The 25,318-nt window shown below is 45.4% G+C and overlaps 1 protein-coding gene across 1 annotated transcript in view; it reads right to left on the reverse strand.

The window, feature by feature from the left end:
- The window catches only part of LOC146360327 (uncharacterized), a 58,372-nt gene extending 33,868 nt beyond the window's left edge, over positions 1-24,504 (reverse strand). Inside the window, exons 1-2 of the mRNA XM_084823784.1 lie at positions 24,444-24,504; positions 24,147-24,277 (exon numbers count right to left, since the gene is read on the reverse strand). Coding sequence (XP_084679910.1) covers positions 24,147-24,277; positions 24,444-24,504 — 192 coding nt within the window. The remainder of the gene's footprint in view (positions 1-24,146; positions 24,278-24,443) is intronic.
- Positions 24,505-25,318: the final 814 nt, after the last annotated feature.

Here is a 25,318-nt window from a genome sequence, read left to right on the forward strand (position 1 = left end):
CTGTTTAGCTTAGGCAAAAGGTGGGTGAGGGGAGACAGAGATGTACAAAATTATGCATGACATGGAGAAAGTGGACAGAGAGGCATTTTTCCCCCTCTCTCATAATACTAGAATCCAACGGGGTCATCCCATGAAGCTGAAAGGTGGGAGGTTCAGGACAGATCAAAGGAAGGACTCCTTCACACAGCACAGGGTCAAATTGTGGAATTCACTTTCACAAGATGTAGTGATGGCCACCACTTTGAGTGGCTTAAAAAGGGACCGGACAAATTCATGGAGGATACAGCCCTCAATGCCTACTCATCCTGATGGCTATATGCTGACTCCAGTATCAGAGGCAGTATGCCTATGGACACCAGTTCCTGGGGGAAATGGGTGGGATGGTGCTATTGCAAACATGTCCTACTTGTAGATTTTCCACATGCCATTGTGTGAACAGAATGCTGGATGAGACAGAGTTTAGAATATTTAGCATATCCTCCATCTGATCCAGCATGGCTCTTCTTACAATCTTTAAATGGCAGATATTGTCTATGTATTTTTTTTTAATGTTAAATTGACATTGATTGATGGATTGATTTAAAATATTTCTTGCCCACCTTTCAGGGCAGAAGCCCTCCCAAGGTGGCTTATAGCAATAACATACAAAAAACCCTGAGTTTTTAAGTCTACTCTCTAGACTTAAACATGATTAAGCATTGTTCTCTCTCTCAACAAAACCCAGAGAAGTCTATTCCTGGGGAAATGGTGTGACAGTTTGTCTCGTTTTGAACCAGTTACAATTGCAAGGCTAGATACACTTATTTGGAAGAAAGCCCATTGAACACTGTGCCTTTTGCTTCAAAGTAAATATGCATACGCCTGGGCTGTAAAGATTGCAGTGCAGATACGAGCTAATGTGCAACATGTCACTATGTACCTGACAAACAGAAGATCTACTTTAGAGAACCGTGGGTCAGCACTTAGCAAGGAGGACTTACACTTCTTTCCTGGTTCCAGGACAGAAAATGCCATCTTTCAAGGGAGGGGAAAAATATCCCTACTCTTGCAAGAGGTGCTATCAAAGCTGTCACGTTGACAGCTTTACAGTTACAGGTATTTTTAAAGGGACTGTTGTTGGGCAGGTCTGATCCATGTGCCACCATCCACTGGGAAGCCCTGCAGTGCAGGCCACATTGAAACAAAACAAACCCCTTATTCATTACAGGAGAGTGTCCCCGTGAATTGTACCTAGGGTGCCTCATCAGCCACCAAATTGTGAGGGACTGAAAAAGAGGGACACAGCAGTACCAAACATGGATACACAGATCATTCCATCAGATGTACAGAAGATGGATTGAAAATACCGGGACATTTTGGGTGTTCTAAAGCCCTTCAGGGAGAAATTATTTGCCAAGTGTAGTTATTAAAAACAAAGAGAACAAAGAATCACAGTCATTATGTATAATAATCATTCAAATAGTCCAGAATGGTGCAATCACAATTTTGGATCAGTTAGGGAGTCAGTAAGAAGACAATGAAAAAGCCTGCCTTATTCCAGGTCAAACTACTTGTCCACCTAGTTCACAGTTCTCTACTCCAGCTCTATCCAGCTTTAAATTGTACAGCAATTCATAGAAATCTGTGAGGATCACAAAGCAATTTGGATAGTTGGATATAGAGAGCAGTTGGACCCTTGAGATATGATCCAAGCACAATTCCTATCATCCCCAGCAAGAATGGCATGCTTGTTGGGGGCAATGGGAGTTGTAGTCCAGCACAGCTGTGATAGAGCTTTACATGTGTAATTGCCAGGAACCACTTAGTACCCAGAATCAAGTTGTGGATCAATTTGCTTTTGACTACAGAAAGAAGGAATTTCAGGGACAGGGTTGAATTCTGCAAGTTCTTGTTTCCACACAGACCTGGCCCTACATTTTGACCTCCATACAGCCACCACCTCATTTCTAACTTCTTCTTTTTAAGTACATCTTAAGAACATAAGACCCCTTCATGGATCACTGCCTTGTTGTGGCGAAGGGGCTTGCGTAACTCAGTGAAGCTCTTACGAGTCCCCTGGACTGCAAGGAGGTCAAATCAGTCAATCCTAAAGGAAATCAGCCCTGACTGCTCATTGGAAGGACAGATACTGAAGCTGAAGCTCAAATATTTTGGCCACCTAATGCGAAGAGAAAACTCTCTGGAAAAGACCCTGATGCTGGGAAAGATTGAAGGCAAAAGGAGAAGGGGACAGCGGAGGATGAGATGGCTAGATAGCATCACTGATGCAATGAATATGGACTTGAGCACGCTCCGGGAGAGAGCACAGGACAGGAAGGCCTGGTGTGCTATGGTCCATGGGGTCACGAAGAGTCGGACATGACTGAATGACTGAACAACAACAACAAAGAACATAAGAACTTAAGAAGAGCCATGCTGGATCAGAACAAGGTCCATCTAGTCCAGCATCCTGTTCACAAAATGGCCAACCAGCTGCCCACAGGAAACCCACAAGCAGGACATGAATGCATCAGCACCCTCCCACCCATGTTCCCCAGCAGCTAGTGCACATAGGCATACGGACTGGAGGTCATATATTTGTTGTTGTTGTTTATTTGGTCAGTCGCTTCCGACTCTTCGTGACTGCATGGACCAGCCCACGCCAGAGCTTCCTGTCGGCCGTCGCCACCCCCAGCTCCACCAAGGTCGAGCCCGTCACCTCCAGAATATTATCCATCCACCTTGCCCTTGGTCGGCCCCTCTTTCTTTTGCCTTCCACATTCCCTAGCAGCAGCATCTTCTCCAGGGTATCCTGTCTTCTCATTACGCGGCCAAAGTACTTCAGTTTTGCCTTTAATATCCTTCCCTCAAGTGAGCAGTCTGGCTTTATTTCCTGGGGTATGGACTGGTTTGATCTTCTTGCAGTCCAAGGCACTCTCAAAATTTTCCTCCAGCACCACAGTTCAAAAGCATCTATCTTCCTTCGCTCAGCCTTCCTTATGGTCCAGCTCTCACAGCCATAGGTGACTACGGGGAATACCATATAGCCATCTTAAATGAATCAGCAGATCTCACCTACACTTTAGGTGGATTGCATCAGGTTCTTCCTCTAGAAGCCCGCTGTCTCTTCAGTGCCTTGTTGCAAAGGTTCTCTTGTCTCTCCAGGAGCTCACTGCATAGGGCATGGCACTGGGAAGCAGGAGATAGGCATTCAAGCCCCACCAGGGAAAATGGGATGGGGAAATACGGCCCTACCTACTTTTCACAAGAGGACCAGGACTTGTTCTCCACTGCCCCAGAGGGGCAGCACCAGAGCTAGTGGGCTGAGGTTACAGGAGGGCAGATTTAATTTGATTGTTCAGAGAAACATCTTGGTAGCAACAGCAGTACAATAATGGAACCAATTACCTAGATGGTGGTGAGCTTTCTGCCACTCTGAAATATTCAAGCAATGGCTGGACAGCCATCTGTTGGGGATGTTCTAGCTCTGGATTTCCAGCATTGAGCAGAGGACTGGACTAGATGGCCTCCAGGACCCCTCTAACTCCATGATTCTATAACTGCTTGTATGATTCACAGTAGAGGCTGGTGTCTCCAATGTTGGTGGTGCGTTAAATCCATTCTGATTTTTAGCCAGGACCAGCCAGAACTCTAAAGCAGCTATCCAAGGTGCCGAAACTTTAGAGTTCTGACTGGTTCTGGCTGAAATGCAGAGTGGATTCACCGCTACACTGACATTGGAGCCACCAGCCTCCACTGCATCAGGCAGGGTGTTGAACCAGATGGCCTACAGCCCCCCACCCCTCAAATTCTGATTTTTCTCTGGATCAGATTAAGATCTGAGCTGTAAAGAACATTTGATGCTGCAGTCCTTGCTTCATCTCCCCCTTGTACAATTGAGTACAGTTGTCCTATTATGGTGAAACCTGTTTTGGATGATATTGTGTGAGTCTACATTTTAAAAGAAATGTGGTGGGTTGTGGGGAGATAGCCATCTAACTAGGGATGTATGGATTGTGTAAAATCTGTTCCGTCTGTGTTTTGCGGATTATCAGGCGCCCTTCGTTCTGTCATCTGTCCATCAACGGGATGGGGGGGTAGTTTCCAAGTTTATGCAAATTCTCACATGTGAAAATGTGCAAATTCCCCCAAAATGCACAAAATCCCCCAAAATGTGCATTTTCACATTTTAGCTATCGGGAGATGTGCATTTTTTGACACGTTTTAATGTTTTGCATATTTTTTTAGACAAAATTTGCGCAAAATCGGGAAAGTTAGAAAAAAGGTCCACAAGTCCACGGAATCTGCCCGACGGGGAAAGCTGGTCTGCTGCAGAATCTGCTGGATGGATTCATCAAAAGCCATACTCATTTGGTTCCATTGCAGATTTCTCTGACATCCTTACATCTAACCACACTATACATGCTGGACCTAAATGGTGCTTATTACAAAACACCTTGTACCAGTCACTGAAGTTGGCTGGAGGATGGCTAGAATCGAGTGGCAGAAAACTTGATTTGAACATGTATGAACTTAAGTAAGAAACAATACCCAGCTCACACACCCCTCCCCAAACTTTGCCTAATTTCCCTGCAAGCTGGCCCAACTTGATCTGCATGGAGTCAGGACAATTCACAGATTTTCCGTTGTTTTGTTCATTTGTGTAAAAAGAAACGTGCGTAATTTGTGTGATTTTCGGCTGTAATTTGCACAAATTGCAGCTGCAATTTACGCAAATTTCTTTTTATGCACATTTATTAAAAAAACAGAAAAGTTCCCAGATTTCGGGAAAAAGCCACACAGCTTGGTCCACAATGCAAGCTGGGTCGGGTGCTCAGCGGGAGTCCATCAAGCCCCAAAAGAGCTGGATTTCACAGCGATGGACATAGCTGCATCCAGCAGAGCTTTTCTGAGTGCTTCAGGTCCTGTTACAGCTTGGCTCGCCTGGGACAGAGAATGAAGTCTCAGAGGCATATTGTGACATGTTTGCTGAACAGTTCAAGGATAAAATCACTCATATCTTCTTCAACTTGGATGCAACTAGTTTAGCAACTCACTCTAGGGTGGTGTCCAGGTCACCATCTGATCTTGTTTTATTGGATTCATTTCAGTTGTTGAGGACTGAGGATGCCAACAAGGTGCTTGGAAAAGCTCTGCCTTCTACCGGTTTCCTCAACCCTTGCCCTTCACGACTGATAACATCTAGCAGGAGGGGGTTCACCAGCTGGATCCAGAAAGTTATGAGAGGAGACAGGCCCAGCCATCTTGAAACATTTCTGAGGCTGGTCCTGAAAAAGCCATCCATGGTCCCTGAGGACTGAAATTACTAACAACCAATGACTGTTCATAAATATCCCATATTTGGCTAGTTGCCCAAGCAGGTTCAACTTCAGGCACTCTAGGATAACATGGATTGCCTGGATCCATTTTAATATGGTTTGAAGCAACTCTACTTATTCTCCTGCACCTATCAGTGGCTTTTCATACCCATTGACCAGGATATCATTGCATCTGCATAGGCTGCCTAGCCTGGGCACTGGGGAAACTTGTTTCAGTGGTTCCATTCCTACCCAGAAGCCATTTCTAGCAGGTGGTTCTGGAAGACCCACTTGACCCTGTGGCATTTATGCTACAATGTCTTGCAAAATTCTAGCTCATCTCCCATACTTTTCATTCTGCACTCAAAGCCATTGGGGGAGCTATTAGAGGGGAGTGCCATTAATACGCTGGTGACACCTAACCCTTGTTGGGTTTATTGCAACCTTGTCTCCAAGTTACAGGAAGGGGGCAGTGTTGCAGTTAGCTAGTTAATGCACCGGAATTTGGGGTATAGCCAGCCTTAGGAGCTCTATAGCCTACCGTGTGATGTCCTGTGCTCCTTCCCTTCCTCCCTCCCTGCCTTCCTCCATTGCTGGAAGCACGTGTGCTTAATCACTCTCACTCTCCCTCTCCCCTCCCCTCCCCTCCCCTCCTGGGTGATCCAGAGTGCTGGCAGGAGTGGCTGGGCCAATTTTGGCTGCTCTGGCTGAAGAGCTGTATGGTAGCACTCAGTTAACCACAGGGGCCTCTTCAGACAACACGCTAAGCCATGGTTAGGGCCACTAACCATGTTGCAGCAAGTGGTTAGTGAGCATGGTTAATCCATGGTTAATAAACCACCACGGCTGGGAAAACACCATTCAGAGACCATGCAAAGACATCATGGTTAACTCAAAAATGCCAACCATCATGGCTTAGCCTGATGTCTGAATAGGGCCATTGTGTGTGCGTGTGGGACTGGTTAAATGCTCATTCTGTTCTGCCTTTTGTTTTTCTCTGCTAACTGCCTTTTTAACAGGAGGCAGCAATGCCAAATAATCCCATGAACCCTATCCCTCCTTTATATCTGAGTAAGGTGAAGGAGGGAATGTGCTGAACTGGTGCCTGGAACTGGTATTTTATTTATTCATTTGGAAGTTTTACAAGCCACCTTTTATGGTAAATCCTTCCAAGGCAGAATCACAACAAAATCACATCAACATCACAAAACACAATAAAACAATAAGAACAATAAGAAAAGCACTGATAACATTATCAGTTATAAACAGACAGCATCATATATACAATGGCCCCAGGAAAATCCTAACTCAGTGATAGGCCAAAGTAAACAGGTGAGTACTTCAGGCCTACTTGAAGGCCTGTAATGATGGGGCCTGGCAGACATCAACTGGAATTCCATAGATGGGGGCTACTACCAAGAAAGCCAGTGTGATGTAATGGTTAGAGCGTTGGAATGAGACCTGGGTTCAAGTCCTAGTCTGCCATGAAGCTCACTGGGTGTCTTTGGGTGAGTCCCTGACATTGTCAGCCTAACCCTGCCTCACAGGGTTGTTGTGAGGATAAAATGGACGGGAGGAGGATCATGTAACAACATAAGAAGAGTCATGCTGGATCAAGCCAAGGGTCCATCTAGTCCACCATGCTGTTCACACAGTGGCCAAACAGCTGCCCATGGGAAATCCACATGCAGGATGTGAGTGCAACAGCATTCTCCTGCCCATATTCCCCAGTAACTGGTGTTCAGAGACATGTTGCCTCTGGTACTAGAGGTAGCAAATAGCCATCAGGACTAGTAGCCATTGATAGCCTTCTCCAGGAATTTGTCCAATCCCCTTTTAAAGCCATCCAAATTAGTGGTCATCACTACATCTTGTGGAAGTGAATTCCATAGTTTAACTATGAGCTATGTGAAGAAGTCCTTCCTTTAATCTGTGCTGAAACTCCCACCAGTCATGGGATGAGCCCGGGTCCTAGTATTATGAGAGAGGGAGAAAAATGTATGTCACCTTGAGCTCCTTGGAGGAAAAGGTGGGATATAAATGTAAGAAATAAATAAATTAAGAAGGGTGTACCCCTTGTGCATGCCAGCTCATACAGGTGGGCACAGAAATAGAGCCCCTGATGCTGATCTCAGGATGTGGGCAGCTTGGTTCCGGTAAGTCTGTCCTTCAAGAATCCTTCACTCAACCCATTTAAGGCCTTAAAGGCCAATAGCAGCCCTTCACATTGGGACTGGAAACTTACTGGCAATCAGTGCAACTGGTAAAATATAGGTGTCACATGATACAACCATCTAGCAGATTGGAACAGATCTAAATTATCAGCATCATCCAACACTACCTGGAGTTGAAAAGCCATCATATGTTCCAACTTCTTGTCCAAGAATGTTAAAACTTCAATCCTGAGCAAAGAACACCAAGAACATCCAACAATGTCATTGGAACTGAATCATATTTTGAAACAGATAGCTTAAAAATAGGATTTCAAATGTGTATTTTCAACATGCATTTAAGGAGTGGATCACACTACTTTATCCATGTCTGCCTTAGCAGAAGTAGAGCTCTCTTTACTTCCTCAAGCAATTATGAAGATCCATCTCTTTTATCAGGAAGTCAAGCTTATTCATGAACATTCACTCGTATTTATCTGAGGATCGCTAACGCTTGCAGCATTTTTGGCCAGAATGACACTTGATCAGAATTATTTCGTTGGAGGGGCAGTGTGAAAATCGAGCAATACAGAAACCTCCCACCTTTCGACAAAGCTTAGCTCGGACCACATGAAAGGTACCAAGAATTTGCTTGTTAGTGAGATCTTGTCCTGGAAAGAAGGAGAGAGAGAAAAAAAATCATGGCTACAAATTTAGAACAATGTACTCAGAAAGAAAAGTTCTGATTGGGCCATTTCTGATCAACATTCTCACATATTTCCTTGGACCTTCTGTAATAATCTCTTTCATTTCTCCAGGCACAGTCCATATTATAGCAACACTTAAGAAGATTCCCTATGCCATGTCAGACGTTTGTCCATCTAGCCAAGGGATGCCAAACCTCTTTCAGAGCAAGTGCCAAATTCAAATTTGGACAGGTGTTGGGGGCCACATTTCCAGTGGTGGGCAGACCCAAAGGCAAAACAAACAAACAATCAAACAAATAAACAAACAAACATCCAGCACATTTTAGCTTAAAGCTCTTACTTTAGAGGCATTTCACCCTTATACAATACAATGGAGCAGAAATGTGCAAAAGTGGGAAACTGCCAGATGTTTGGCAGTTAGGGGGGTGGGGGCAGGCAAAGGGAACTTGGCCCTCTGCAGAACCCTCGTAGACCAGATTTGGCCCATGAGCCTGAGGTTAAACACTCCTGGCCTAGCCCATTATGACTAGTGGCATCTCTCCAGGGTTGCAGTCAGAGGTAGGAACATGAGAAGCTGCCTTGTACTGACTCAGACCCTTGGTCCATCTAGCCCAGTATTGTCGACACTGACAGCCACTCTCCCAAGTTTCAGGCAGTGGTCTTTCCCAAACACACCTGCAAATGCCAGGGACTGAACCCGTGAACTTAGCATGCAAACCATGTGCTCTGAGCTATGGCCCTTGCCAGCACCTGCTACAGAGGTGCTCTTTGGATGCCATGAGGACTTCACTGGGAGGTCTCTAACTCTAAACTGACTGGGCAAAATCTCCCTCCCAGCTTGACTAATTTGGCCATCCAAACCCTGTGTTGCTGATTTTTATTTTTATTTTTAAACATCATTCATGAGTATGGCTGACACCTGAATCTTAAACACATTTAGGGTGCAGTCCTATGCATGTCTGGACAGAAAGGAGTCTTACAACCCCCAGCATTCCCCAGCCAGCCACGCAGGCTGGGGAATGCTGGGAGTTGTAGGGATTTTATTCTGTCTAAACATGCATAGGATTGTGCCCTTGCTAAATGGAAATGGCCAAAACAGACATTCCTATTAGCTACACCTTTTCCCATTTTTATCCTAGAGTATATGCAGGGCCCCTGATCTGGATGGGGCTTATAGTGGGGTGGGGGAGAGGAAAGCCCCCTACACCCCATGCCAGGGTCACAATATGGATCAAGGCCCTGTGCCTACTCTAGAGTAAAAATGAGAACAAGACATCGCTGTTAGATACGGAAGAATAGTAACGTCTGCTTTGGCTCTAAATGTCACTGACTTTTATAGAACTTGCTTTCAGTAATTACGCTTAGGGTCACAGCACAATAATGCAAAAGTAAAATCAACAGTTTCTTGTTCATTAAAATCCCTGAAATCTCTCTCTCTCTGTGTCTCTGTCTCTCTCTCTCTCTGTTTTGTTTTTACAATCGCCAACTTAAACTACTTGCTTACGTGCAGAAACAGGGAAAAGCAGGACAACCAGAGCAAAGAGGAAGTAAAGAACCTTCATGGCAGACACTTCCTCTGAGATCCCAAGGCTACTGAAGGTAAACTGGTCTAAGGCAAAGTGATGATGAATATGGATAAAACGGGAAAATTCTCACTATTTATAGAGGTGGGCTGTATATTGACACGCAAACCATGCGTCAGATTGGCACACATACAAAGTGTAGGCAGAAGTTTCCTGTAACTTTCCTTTTAAACATTTCTGATCTCAGCATCTCTCTCCCATCCTACACGAAGCATATCTGGATAATTTGGCTGGATTCCTCATAGGAATTGTCCTGTACAGCCATTCACATCTTGCAGACCTATATCCTGTATGTTTTCTGCTGATGTGTAAATGGTAAATAGAGCTATGCACAAAATTCTCCACCTTATTTGTGGGCAGACAAATTTGGGAGACAATTTCACTGACTTTCTCCAGCGGGAGGAGAACGTCTCAACAGCTTCTCCCACGAAGGGCTCCCCATTGACAGGGCTTGTCGCACAGCTTCTTTCTTTTTTTCATAAGGGGGTTGAGTTTTTCGTACTGTAACAGCATCAACTGTGTTGGCAGATTGGCCCCCATTTCACATTCACCACAATGTGGGGGGGGGGAGGCAGTGTTCTATCTAGCTGAAGGGAAGAGGTAGAGTTAATGCTGAGCCAAAATCTGTCCTCCAGTTTCCTGAAAGTTTTCTTCCCCCATGAAAGAGGCTTCCATTGTTCTTCCTCATTCTCAGGGTGTTTTACAATTCTATTTTTGTGGTGTTCTTGAGCTTACCTAATCACAGACTGCCCGCACCTCCTGGTCTGAAAAGGCCCTATGGGAGGAATTCCCTCATGATGCCTTCCACTGGGCTTTAACTGAAGGGAAGGAAGCTGAGGAAGCTACAGGATTCATGATTGTACAATGAAAGACAGGACACTTGTGCTCAGTCCTTGGCCACCTTCTAGGTAAGGGAAGCCCAAGAAACCAAAGCCATGAGAATTTATCTGAAATTTCTTCACCATTGAATTTCTTTTCAAAAGCAATTTCTTGTCTATCAGACTGAATGAGAATGGTAAAAAAAAAAATGGGAGAGAATTTCGGCATGGCACTTGTAAATGCATGGATTTTTCAATAACATCTAAAAATGGCCCTGAATTGCCCTCTGTTTGAAAAAGAAAACGAAGGGAACATGTCAGGTAGCAGCGGCACCACAATGAAAGCCCTAGAATTGCTTCCAGATGAGGCTTTTATTGTCCTGCCAACCTTCCTCATTCACAGAATTTTACTGGGGGTCCAGATGTCATTGTCTTCCACTTGTAACCCTCCTGTGTTTTCCCACCACTTCTTCAGTCCCTTTCTTTACTGCAGAAAATCCAATGGGGGGGGGGAGGATGGAAACTGTGCAATACTTTGTGACTGGTAGCACGAAGAGGGCTTCATGTAGAAGTACCCCTGGATGAAAATACCTTGGCCTGGCAAATCTGATTCAGTTGCCTCTTGAATCTAGGTGGATGGCATGTTCAATGTTGCTGGATCATGGCAAAGGGGGAAAAGATGTATCAGAGTTTCTGGCCTGTATCCTACAAATTTCAAGCACTGCTGTTGGGAATGTTTGATTATAACCAAACAAACAAGTGCTCTTTCTGGTCACTTTTCTGTTATCTGAAACTGCTAACAGTTTGGACTAGAATGTGAATGTTCTTCTTCTTGGCTAACATTTTCCTCCTTTTGCAGGCTGCTGTGAGGGAAATGCCTGGTGTGTGTGTGTGTGTGTGTGTGTGTGTGTGTAGATAGATGATAGATAGATAGATAGATAGATAGATAGATAGATAGATAGATAGATAGATGATAGATGATAGATAGATATGGGGTCTCCAATGTGGAGCCTGTAGACACATCTCTTGGCATCCACCAGACTTCCTGCCCCTCCTGAAATTGAGTTTCTTCTTATGTTGTTAAAAAATAATTGTTGACATGCTGCAAAGCAAAATGCTGCCTCCCAGAGGAGGTTGGTAACTCCATTTTCAGTGGGGCAGTGAATCCACTTTAAGTTTCAGTCAGAACCAGCCAGAAGACTAAAGAAGCTATCCGGGGTGCTGAAACCTACTTTAGGCATATGGCTCAGCACCTTGGATAGCTCCTATAGAGTTCCTCCGCTGCGGCTTCCAGCACCATCTTTATTTGGATTCATAATAGTGTTTTTGTGTTTTGGAGCTTCAGCCCCACCTCTGCCTTATACTTAGGTTCTCAGGTGACTTTCTTTTCTTTGTGTCTCACCATTTGTCTTTTGGGAAATGGGTGTTCTGTGATCAGTGCCACGTTCCTTCATCCTCCTCTTTCACAATCAACACACTCCAGGTTACCAGGCTTCAGGCTCACTACTCTATTAGTTAATGACCAGATTTACAAACGCAAATTCTGGGAAACTCTCAGGCTACAAAGCAAACAGCTACTCCACACAATTACAAACATCAATAGAGGAGCTGTAGTGGAAGTTAGAGAAGTTGCCAGCAGTTTGAACAGGAACTTCTCTGCCAGACTAGCTTAGGAGGGTAGCCGCTCCCCTACAGTGGCTCCCTCCTACATAGGCTTTCATGCATAGCCAACCTGGTGGAACATCCAAGCTCCACCTCTAACTTTTCTTGCTTCGCTCTGCGATGGACCCTAGCATCCCTCAAGTCATGTCCCTCACTCTCCTCCTCCCCTGAAAGCTGGGTTCTCATGGAGGAGGATGGGCTTCAGGCTGAGCCATCTGTGAGCCAGGGTCTTGGGAAGAAAGCCTTGCCATATCTGAGGTCACTAGGGAGGGAGCCTCCCCCTGTTCTGGCTGTTCCCATTCTGAATCTGAGCTGCTAGATATCTCCACATGCTCAGATTCATTCCTGATGATCAGACGCATCCACTATCTCAATATCATATGAAGAGATCAGCAGCAGCATCTAAGTCATAGAGGGCAAGACCGGGGGAGTGGACATTTTCCATCATTGTTGCCCCAGAACCTTCATCAGGCTACCTCTGCAAGCAGGAAGAGCTTGGAGCTATGCAGATTGCCTGGTTGTCCATGTGATGAGATGCCCCCATATTCCCAGAGTAGGGGGGAACACCTGGTGCTACCTGGCCATGGTTGCTAGCACACATCGGGGCGGGGGGGATATTCTTGCTGTGTGCCCAGGTGGAATGATATATAAGGCCTTATATAGGCTGATTTATAAGTTACCTTTGGGGTAAACCCTCCCAAGGCAGTTTACAACAAAACGCGATAAAGACAGCAAACATGATAAAACAATAAGTACAACAATTAAAACAGTGATAGGATTAACAGTTAAAATCAGATAGTACCATATACAGAATAGCCCCAGTAGAGTCATAACTCAATTATAGACCAAAGTAAAGAGGTGAGTCTTTAGGGCCTGCTTGAAGGCCTGTAATGATGGGGCTTGGTGGAAATCAATTAGAACAGACTTCCATAAGCAGGGAGCTACTACCAAAAGCAGGGGGTTTCCATAAGCAGGGGGCTACTACCAAAAAGGCCATACCCCTTGTGCATGGTAGCCTAATTGCTATTACATGTGGGCACATGAGTTGAGCCTCCAGTGCTGATACCAGAATGTGGACAGGTTGGAATGGGTGAGCCTGTCCTTCAACTAACCTGCACATTTAAGGCTTTAAGGCTAATACCAGCACTTTGAATTGCGCCCAGAAATAAACTGGCAACCAGTGCAACTGGAAACTGTCACAGGAGCCCACTGCCTAGCAGATTTGAATGGATCTGAATCACGGTTGTTGAACCTCTTTCATACCAAGAACTGAATTCTATTTCAGAGAAGCTCTTGGGGACCACATTCCAGTGGTGGGTGGGACTGAAGGCAAAAGGGGCCAAAATGCCCCCCAAATCAGCATAATTTAATGGAAAGCCTTATAAATGCTTAATTTAAAGCATTTCTACCTTTTCTAATGGGGAAGACACTGCACAAATGCTGGGAAAACACAAAAGCTTTACTGGCCGGGGAAAGGGGGTGGGGGCATCTGGGAATCCCAGATGACTGAACAAAACCTAGTTTCTTGAAAAAGGGCCTCACCACTGCTTCCTTCATGGCCACAGGGATCATGCCTAGGGATGTGCAAACCCACCCCAGCTTGGGTTCCCCGGGCACCCATCCTAACCCCGCTCACCACCACCCCGACCCATGCTCAAGCCATCATGAGCTCAGCAAGTTGCCCTGGGCCCATCCAGTGAGCACCCACCATTTTGCCTCCTTTTTAGAGGCATGCCTCTAATATTGCGCATATCACACAAATTAGAGGCCATTATGCCTCTAAAATATGCACATTTTTTAAGCTCCCTTTTTTTCTGTAAAAAAGAAAGAAAGCAGCAAAATGGCGGGCACTCTCTGGATGGGTTGAGGTATGTCCGGGAGGATGCAAGCAGGGGTGAGCAAGGGCAGGGGCTCAGTGGGCATGGTCCAGGGGTTGCAGGCGAGGGAGGGCTGATGGACTCCTGGACCCAGTCGAGCATCTACAACATCCCTAATTGTGCCAGCCCTCAAAGAAGCATTGGCCGCCTCCATTTCTCCAACCCAGCCTTGGCAGATTTCAATAGCCAGGAAGAGCAAGGATCAAGGAAACATGGCTATGCTTCAAACCTCCAAGCAGTTTGCCCATGTCTTCAGGATGTACCAGGTGGAAAGTACCCATACCAACATGACTAGGCTGTATTCTAGCTCCACCTATATCTCATTATGTCAGAACGATGGCATGTGAGTCAGAATGGATGGGAGTACCTTTATCTGCAAAATGTTCATGGCAGGCCTTCAAAGGTTCCAGCTCTTGCACACCAGAGCCTATGGTGGAACAGAAGTATGTGTGAGAGGCCATGCATGGGTGGAAGTTTGGCTAGCCTCACTACTCCACCTGGAAGTAGTTGCGTCATTTCCAAATGAGGTGGGAGTGGGATGCCATGTGCAGCTCATGAGCCCAAGCAACAATGGGAAACATATAAAAGTGAACCAAAGACAGGAGAAAGGGTGGTGGTGGGAGGAGGAGGAGAAGACAATGAGTCTTGTCTGTGAGCTGAACAAGAGACAGACAGGTTTTGTTTTGAGAGACTAATTGTGTCTGGGACTATCTCTGACAATAACACGAGCCTCTGTGATGAGCCAGCTATCTCTTGTTTAAGGCCAAGCTGGAAAAACATCTAGCTTCCTCAAAGAATGGAGAGATGCTAAACTGTCTCTCCGAGGTCTTTCTTATCACATTGAGATAATGGACTGGATGGGGACTATTAAACTAAAGTTCAGTCTGGATGAGACAGAGGCACTGTGGTTCAACTATCCAGGGAGGTGGAGCTCTGCCTGTTCTAGATGGAGTTTCATTCCCCTTAAAGTCCCAAGTGCACAATGGGGGTGGGGGTTTCTCCGCAATCCAGCTTTGTCACTGGAGGTATCAGTGGCATCACAGTTCCAGAGTGCCTTGCATCATCTGAGGCTTGTATGCTCGCTGTGCTTCCTTCCAGAGATATACCCTAGCCACGGTTATTCATGCTGTAGTCATCTCTAGACTAGACTACTACAATGTGTTTTACATGGGGCTTCCTTTGAAGATTATTTGGAAGTGTCAGCTAATCCAAAGCACAGCCGTCAGGCGTTTCACCACAACCAGTCATTGGGACCACATTCTTAAACATCCTTCACAGGTTACTGGTCCATTTCCAAGTATAAGTCAAGGTGCTGGTATTTGCCTTTAAAACAGTTTCACAGCTTGGAAGTAGGATAGTGCAAGGGATGTCTGCCTCCACATCAGCATCCCAGTGTGTTGAGGTCATCCATGGTGGCCCTGCTCTGCCTGATCCCACCCGCTGAGGTAAATCAGGTGGTGACTGAGGACCTGACCTTCCTAGCTGTGGCCCACAGCCTAAGGAATTCTCTCCTCAGTTATGCTCCAACTCTAGTATCCTTTTGGTACCAGGCAAAGATCTCCTTGATTTCCCCAGGTTAATGGTTACACATGGGTATCCTCTTGGAAACCATCAGGACTAGGGTCCTCACTGTGTGGACTCCAACCCTATGGAACGCCCTCCCAGCTGAGATCTGGCATGCATCTATGTTGCTTTGTTTGGGGCATTAGCTGAGTGAAGACTTGTTTTTCAGGAGAGCGTTTCCTGACTAATGACTAAATCCCAAGCACTGTTTTACTGATGTTTCTGCTTGTACTTTAATGTTTTATTTGGTACATCCAGAAATTCATTAATCAAACAGTGAGATGGGTAGGGTCCGGGGGGGGGGGAGACAAGTTTGGCCATTTCCCAGGGTGTCAAGACAGGCAAAGGGCCCTGTGACAAAATCACCTGCTTGTTATGTTCATCTGTTTTATTGTATTTAATATTAATGTATTTAGTTAAGCAAGAAACGAATGTACAAGTGGGAAAGAGTTAACTGTGGGCAAGATAGGGGTTGTGTGTGATTAGCTGAACTAGTTCTACCAGTGTGGGAGGGATGTCTCAAGAAGGTTTGGTTTTCTGTTTAGTCAGGTAGTTCTGTGTTGAGGTAGGGTGGGGAGTTGGACAGAGCACCATCTTGGATGTGGGGGGAGGATTTAGAGGGGCAGTGGGGCAGGCTTAGGCTAATTAACAACATCAATGTAAAGAATAGTAACATTCCTGCACTGAGCAGGGGGTTGGGCTTGATGGTCTTATAGGCCCCTTCCAACCCCACTATTCTATGATTCTATGATCTACAACACCAAAACAACAGCTTGTAAATAATAAACTTCTATTTGATTTGTCCGAGTTAAATCCGGGTGCCAGCTTGGTCTTCATTTACTCTACCTCATACATGACCACCTATTAGCCAGCACCCATGTCCCAAATCAGAAATAACAGTTATTTATTTATTTATTTATTGCATTTATATCCCGCCTTTTTTCCTCTTGCAAGGAACCCAAGGCGGCTTACGTTATCCTCCTCCTCTCTGTTTTATCCTCACAACAACAACCCTGTGAGGTAGGTTGGGCTGAGAGGCTGTGACTGGCCCAAAGTCACCCAGTGAGCTTCCATGGCCAAGGGGGGACTAGAACCTGGATCTCCCGGCTCCCAATCCGTCACTCTCACCACTACACTACAATGGTGATCCATTTGACACACTTGGCAAGAATTGTGGCTGGGTAAAAAGTTAGCTAAGTCAGTGGGTACAACTGATTTGGCAGTGATGTCTCACTGCAGAGGCTTATTATCCTAGGCATGAAGGGATGATGGTGGAAAACCTTAGTAAAAGGAGAGGCGGACATCACAGGCCCCCTGCTCTAACAATATTTCATAGAATCATAGACCAGTGGGGTTGGAAGAGGCCTACAAGACTATCAAGTCCAACCCCCTGCTCAATGCAGGAATCCAAGTCAAAGCATCCCTGACAGGTGGCTGTCCAGCTTCAACTTGAATGCATCCAGTGTGGGAGAGGCCACCACCTCCCTGGGGAATTAGTTCCATTTCTATTCCTGCTTTGCACAACGTATCTAAGAAGAAGCAATGCAGTCTACGAAAATTCTCACTTTGCATATCTTGCCACTTCCAGGCTGGGGGGGCGGCTATGATGATGTTGTGCTCGAGGGTCCCCCAAGTCTGGGAGCTAAGGCTGGAGCTTGGTTTTCTGTCTCTGAGGTTTTTCTGTCTCTGGGCTCTTTCACACAGAGCTTTTATCCTACTGTTGAGATGGCTCCTTCATGTAAGTTTGCCAGCTCTTTACATGACGCCATGAACCTCCACGGCGTCTCCTGCACTAAATGCCCTTTGTTCCATTTTTAAATAGATCGCAGATAATGAGCTATCAAATTCCCCCCTTGTGTTCTGCTTTAGTTTCCTCCATGAAAAGAGTTAAAGCGGCAAGAAGAGGGGCGAGATCAACGAAAGATAATGAAAGACTCAGATACAGGGAGAAGGAGGGGGAAGGGGGTGGGGGGAAAGGAAGCACGTGAAAAAGGGAGTCCGTTGTGATCCTGCATTTAAACAGAAGCCGGAAGCCCCATTTTAAATGCAGGATTTGGGGCTGGTGTAGAGATGCCCTCTGATTTTGTTTGCTGAGTGAGGAGGGGCAAAACAACATCCTACCCAAGGTTTCCGGTCAGAGATGGTAGTGTTCTGGCAGCCTGACTAATGAGCTCCTCCAGTTTTCAGTTTTTACTTCCCTTTTTATTCTTCTTCCCTTTTTATTTAGAGGGCTCTTCAAACTACATTGAAAGACTGTTTTAAGTTTTTATCTCCCGGACTGTGTTTGTAAACCAGGGGGGAGGAGTCTGGGGAAGCTCCAAGAAATAACAAGGACCTATTAATTTATAATGCATCATCAGTGCGCATAAAACAGCATTATGTTTTACGGTAGGGATATGTGAGAATTTTGTTTTTGCATGTAGGGATGGGAAGGAACAAGAGAACCAGAGCGATGAGAAAGTACAGATGTAAATGTTGTTGAACCAATTGGAAGCAACGATCACAGTGCTATCAGATTTAATACATATTAAAGTGGGAAATTGCCCAGAAAGTCCAACATAATCACCTTTGACCTCAAAAGAGGAAACCTCTCTAAAACGAGGGAATTGGTGAAAAAGAAGTTGAAAGGGGGAGTCAAGAGGATTAAATCCCTTCAAAATGCTGGGAGTTTACTCAAACCCACAATAAGAGAAGCCCAGCTAAAATGTATACCATGGCTTAGGAAAGGTAGCACCAAGTCCAAGAGGTCACTGGCATGGTTAACAAGCAGGGTTAAGGGGGCTATTAGGGAAAAGAGAGCTACCTTCAGAAAATGGAAGTCTTGCCCAAGAGAGGAAAACAAAAGGCAGCATAAGCTTGTACAAATGCGATGTAAGCAGACAATAAGGGATGCAAAAAAAACATTTTGAAGAGCATATCGCTAACAACATCAAGGCCAACAATAAAGAATTCTTTAAATATATCAGAAGCAGAAAACCAGCTAGGGAGGCAGTTGGACCATTGGATGACAACGGAGTTAAAAGAGGACAAGGAGAGTGCAGAGAAACTGAATGATTTATTTTCATCCATCTTCACTGCAGAAGATATAGGACAAATACCTGTGCCTGAACTGATGTTTTCAGGAAGGGAGTCTGAGAAACTGAGGCAAATAGTGGTGGCAAAAGATGAAGTTCTCAACCTCATTGATAAATTGAAAGCAAATAGCACTGGGCCCAGATGGTATCCATCATAGAGTTCTCAAAGAACTTCAAATATGAAATTGCTGATCTTCTAACCAAAATATGCAACATGTCCCTAAGATCAGCCTCACTACACACAAAGACTGGAAGATGGCCAATCTAACACCAATTTTCAAAGAGGGATCCAGGAAATTACAGGGTGGTTAGCTTAATATCTGTTTCAAGTAAATTGGTTGAAGGCATTATAAAATTATAAGCATATAGAAGGACAAGCCCTGCTGAAAAAGAATCAGCACAGCTTCCACAAGGGTAAGTCCTGTCTCACTAACCTTTTAGAGTTCTTTGAGAGTGTCAATAAACATGTAGACGGGGTGATCTGGTAGACAGTGTTTACTTGGACTTCAAAAAGACTTTTGACAAAGTCCCTCACCAATGACTCCTGAGCAAACTTAGCAGTCACGGAATAAGAGGACAGGTCCTCTTATGGATCAGTAACTGGTTAAAGAGCAGAAAACAGAGAGTGGGAATAAATGGTAAATTATCCCAATTAAGGGAAGTAAATAGTGGGGTCCCACAGGGATCTGTATTAGCACAGATGCTCTTCAACCTGTTCATAAATGATCTGGAATTTGGAGTGAGCAGTGAAGTGGCCAAGTTTGCAGATGACACCAAATTATTTACAGTGCTTAAAACAAACAGGGATTGTGAAGAGCTCCAAAAGGATCTCTCCAAACTTGGAGAATGGGCATCTAACTGGACAGCTAGACTGGTGGGGACGAGGGAGAGGGCATTCTCTGTGGTGACCCCCACTCTGTGGAACTCCCTCCCTAGGGAACTCCGTCATGCCCCCTCTTTAATGAGCTTCCGTCGTGCATTAAAAATGTGGTTGTTCAGGCAGGCATTTGGGGTGGGTTAGGGTATTTAAAAAAAAAAATGGTAAAATTTTATTGTTTTAAATTGTTTTATGGTGGGTTGTACATCGCCCAGAGTGGCTGGGTGACCAGTCAGATGGGCGATTAATAAATTTAATAAATAAAATAAAATAAAATAAATGCGGTTCAATGTAAGCAAGTGTAAAGTGATGCATGTTGGGGCAAAAAATCCCAGCCTCACACATTCAGTGCCAGGGTCAGTGAGAAAGTGACAAATGAGAAAGGGGGGGGGGAAATGAGCACAAATGTCCCCTTTTAAAAGTCAGTATCGAGGAACTGTCCCTTAAACTGTCTCTTCTTAAAGTTCAATATGTTTGAAAATGTATCGTCATCCTTAAGCAGGAAAATAGTGGCTATCCTTTCAACTGGTTAAACAAATGAAACATGCCACACAGAAAGTGTTGAGATATAACTGGTTTATAAAGAACAGTAAAGGGAAAGGAATATCCGGTACAGAAATTAAATATGTAACATGCTATGATTACAAAGAGATAGAAGGGTGCTCTATGCAAAAGACACTACCGTTTAACTCTTGCTCTCACAGCCATACATTACTACTGGGAAAACCATAGCTTTGATTAGACGGACCTTTGTCAGCAAGGTGATGTCTCTGTTTCTTACTATGCTGTCTAGGTTGGCCATAGCTTTCCTCCCAAGGAGCAAGCGTCTTTTAATTTCATGGCTACAGTCACTGTCTGCGGCGATCCTGGAGCCCAAGAAAGTAAAATCTGTCACTGCTTCCATTTCTTCCCCTTCTACATGCCAGGAAGTGATGGGGCCAGATGCCATGATCTTCGTTTTTTTAATGTTGAGTTTCAAACCAGCTTTTGCACTCTCCTCTTTCACCCTCAACAAGAGGCTCTTAAGATCCTCTTCGCTTTCTGCCATTAGGGTGGTATCGTCTGCATATCGGAGGTTGTTGATAATTCTCCCGGCAATCTTAATTCTGACCTGTGATTCATCCAACTCAGCGTTTCTCATGATGTACTCTGCATATAAGTTAAATAAGCAGGGTGACAATATGCAGCCTTGTCGTACTCCTTTCCCAATTTTGAACCAATCGGTTGTTCCATGTCTGGTTCTTACTGCTGCTTCTTGACCCTCGTACAGATTTCTCAGGAGACAGGTAAGGTGGTCTGGTACTCCCATCACTTTAAGAATTTGCCACAGTTTGTTGTGATCCACACAATCAAAGGCTTTAGCATAGTCAATGAAGCCGAAATAGATGTTTTTCTGGAATTCTCTTGCTTTCTCCATGATCCAGCGAATGTTGGCGATTTGATCTCTAGTTCCTCTGCCTCTTCGAAACCCAGCTTGTACTTCCGGTAGTTCTCGGTTCGCATACTGCTGAAGCCTAGCTTGTAGAATTTTGAGCATCACCTTGCTGGCATGTGAAATGAGCGCAATTGTGCGGTAGTTTGAACACTCTTTGGCGTTGCCCTTCTTTGGAATTGGAATGTAAACTGACCTTTTCCAGTCTTGTGGCCATTGTTGAGTGTTCCAAATTTGTTGGCATATTGAATGCAGCACTTTAACAGCATCATCTTTTAGGATTTTAAATAGCTCAGCTGCAATACTGTTATCTCTGCTAGCTTTGTTGTTACTAATGCTTCCTAAGGCCCACTTGACTTCACTCTCGAGGATGTCCGGCTCAAGTTCAGTGACCGCACTATCATGGCTATCAGGGACATTCAGATCTTTCCTGTATAGTTCTTCTGTGTATTCTTTCCACCTCTTCTTAGTCTCATCTGCTTCTGTTAGGACCCTGCCTTCTTTGTCCTTTATCATGCCCGTCTTTGCACAAAACGTTCCCTTGAGATCTCCAATTTTCTTGAAGAGATTTCTAGTCTTTCCCATTCTGTTGTTTTCCTCGATTTCTTTGCATTGTTCATTTAAGAAGGCCCTCTTGTCTGTCCTTGCTATTCTTTGGAACTCTGCATTCAGTTGGGTATATCTTCCCCTTTCTCCCTTGCTTTTCGCATCCCTTCTTTCCTCAGCTACTTGTAAAGCCTCATCAGACAGCCACTTGGCTTTCTTGCATTTCTTTTTCTTGGGGATGGATTGAGTTGCTGCCTCCTGAACAATGTTATGGACCTCCGTCCATAGTTCCTCAGGCACTCTGTCTATCAGGTGTAATCCCTGAAATCTATTCCTCACCTCCACTGTATATTCATCAGGGATATGATTTAGGTCATACCTGAATGGTTTAGTGGTTTTCCCGACGTTCTTCAATTTAAGCTGAAATTTTGCAAGAAGCAGCTCATGATCTGAGCCACAGTCAGCTCCAGGTCTTGTTTTGACTGACTGTATAGAGCTTCTCCATCTTTGGCTGCAAAGGACATAATCAATCTGATTTCGATATTGACCATCTGGTGATGTCCATGTGTAGAGTCGCCTCTTGTGCTGTTGGAAAAGAGTGTTTGCTATGATCAGCGTGTTCTCTTGGCAAAACTCTATTAGCTTTTGTCCTGCTTCATTTTGTACACCAAGGCCATGCCTGCCTGTTATCCCAGTGATTTCTTGACTTCCTACTTTAGCATTCCAATCCCCTATGATGAAGAGGACATCTTTTTTTGGTGTTAGTTCTAGAAGGTGTTGTAGGTCTTCATAGAACCGATCAACCTCAGCTTCTTCGGCATCAGTGTTTGGGGCATAGACTTGAATTACTGTGATGTTGAATGTTTTCATACTGGATTCGTACTGAGATCATTCTATCATTTTTAAGATTGTACCCCAGTACTGCTTTTCCCACCCTTTTGTTGACTATGAGTGCTCCTCCATTTCTTCTAAGGGATTCTTGCCCACAGTAGTAGATATGATGGTCACCTGAATTAAATTCACCCATGCTTGTCCATTTGAGTTCGCTGATTCCCAAAATGTCAATGTTCAATCTTGCCATCTCATGTTTGACCACCTCCAGCTTACCTTGATTCATTGATCTGACATTCCAGGTTCCTAAACAATATTGTTCTTTACAGCATCGGATTTTCTTTTCACCACCAGACACATCCACAGCTGAGTGTCCTTTCGGCTTTGGCCCAGCCACTTCACTCTTTCTGGCACTACTTGGAAATACCCTCTGCTCTTCCCCAGTAGTATATTGGACACCTTCTGACCTGAGGGGCTCATCTTCCGGCATCATATCTTTTAGCCTTGTGATACATTCCATGGGGTTTTCTTGGCAAGAATACTGGAGTGGGTTGCCATTTCCTTCTCCAGTGGACCACATTTTGTCAGAACTCTCCGCCATGACCTGTCCATCTTGGGTGGCCCTGCATGGCATAGCTTATGGCTTCACTGAGTTACGCAAGCCCCTTCGCCACAACAAGGCAGTGATCCATGAAGGCTGAGCGCCGAAGAATTGATGCTTTCAAACTGTGGTGCTGGAGAAGACTTTTATGAGTCCCCTGGACTGCAAGGAGGTCAAATCAGTCAAACCTAAAGGAAATCAACCCTGAGTGCTCATTGGAAGGACAGATACTGAAGCTGAAGCTCAAATATTTTGGCCACCTAATGCGAAGAGAAAACTCTCTGGAAAAGACCGTGATGCTGGGAAAGACTGAAGGCAAAAGGAGAAGCAGAAGCCGAGTCTCGGGTAGCTGGCTCAGGTCAACTCAGCCCTCCATCCTTCTGAGGTCGGTAAAATGAGTACCCAGCTTGCTGAGGGAAAGGTAGTTAGGACTGGGGAAGGCAATGGCAAACCACCCCACTATACAGTCTGCCAGGAAAACACCGAGGGAAAAAAATGGCGTCCCTCTAGGGGTCAGTAATGGCTCGGTGCTTGCACAAGAGGAACCTTTTCCTCATCCCAGAATCTGACCATTCACCTGACCATCCATCTATCAAAGCAAGAGAATCTGAGTCAGAAGGGTGCTCAGGTGAGATTCCTTTTGACTTATGATGTTTTCCCTTGACCATGAGGCGAGGGTCGGGAGAATCAGGAGCTGATTCAACAGAAGTTTGATCTGTTTAGTTTGATCTGGCAGCTTAGAGAGCTTGGCCTGAAGTGCCCTCTTTTGTTTTTTAATTTGGCTGTGGGGAAGGAGAAGAAGGAGGAAGGAGTCCTTTCCCAGCATTTTTTACATCCCCCTCGTTGATCAGAGAGCTGAGCCGATCCCCAGTGGCCTGTTGAATTGTTTTCAACAAAGCCTGATCCTGGAGAGGGAGAGGCTGATGTTCAGCCGAATCTCCTGTGGGGGAGGAGGGGGCACCTGGGGGTTGCTTTGCCTTCATATTATCCCTTGGAAAAGGCTGTGTTTGCAAAATGCAGGCTGCACTATCCTGGGAAAAGGAAACTGATCTTTGGCGGGAAAACAATGGGCGCATCCCAGCTTCCTCCCGTTCCCAGTTGCCCACAGGAGTGCTTAGTTGCCCTCACAGACTCCTCCAGATTGGTGTCTGGGTTGGCCTCTTCCGAGGCAGGAACGATGGGGAGGGCACGAGATCCTGCGTAATCCCGTTCCACAAGGGCTCCGCTCTGACCTGCTTCTGTTTGCAGCGTTGTGGTAGCTGCGGCAACAGTGGGGCGCACACATAGGCTATGCCTGGAGACTGCTGGCCCTCTTGTGAACCCCTCACTATTGGAGCCAGGAGCAACCATCAGCTCCTCAAGGTCGAGTGAGGGTGGTGCCTTGCGATGGACAGCTGGATTCCAGATGACTCTGATATGCCTTACCGAAGGCGCCCTTTCTTTTTTTCTCACCGAGTTTGGAGCTCTTCTTGGTAGGTGATGTCATCTTGTGGTGAAAAGGCAGAAGAGCCAGAAAAAGATCAGCAAAACCTTTTCTTTTCTTTTCTTTTCTGTTTGTTTGTTTGTTGTTAAAAGAGAGAAAAGAGTCAAAAGACTACACTAGAAAAAGAGAAAAGTTCGTTAAAGAAGAGATAGAACAAGGATTGAAAGCAAAAATGAGGCCTGGAAAAGGAGATCATTGAGGAGAAAGAAGAACAAGCTCTGCGCTGGGCAAAGGCAAGGAGTGAACTGGCTGGGAGGCACCGCAGAGGCTGAGACCAAGGTGAAAAGCTTGGCCGCCTGTTCCTTGCCTGTCCTGGGTAGTGGGAGGGGTTAACCCAGGATGGATGTCTCCTTCACACCGGATGGGAATAAGGCATTTTCCTATGCCTGCATCGACTGGAAGAAGTTCTCTGTCCTGACTGGTCTGTCTGTCCCCATGAATCTTGCATACATTTTTTTTTATAAAGCAAAGTCACTTGGGGCGCAATCCTATGGCTGCTAGACAGCAGCCAGATGCCCATAGGGTAGGTCGGTTTCCATGCTCCAAGGCCAGTTCCTGGAGAACCGCCTCCCCACCCCGTCCCCCACTGCAGAATAGGCTGCACAGGACATCCCCCAGCTCCAGGCTCACAAGAGCAGCATAGAGCGGCGCAAAGGGGGGTGTTCCTGAGGGCAGGGAGGGGCAGGGAGCACGGAAGTGCTGGCACGACACTTCCTATGCATCATCCAGCCTCCCCCCCTCCGAATTCCCACAGCTAGATAGCCGAAATTGGCCATCTAGCCATGAAGGCAGGGCAGCCGGAGCATGGCGGAGAAGA

This window comes from Heloderma suspectum, chromosome 1 (genome assembly GCF_057233095.1).
Source record: "Heloderma suspectum isolate Gila_16-S chromosome 1, 16-S_ref, whole genome shotgun sequence".
NCBI classification, from domain to species: domain Eukaryota; kingdom Metazoa; phylum Chordata; class Lepidosauria; order Squamata; family Helodermatidae; genus Heloderma; species Heloderma suspectum.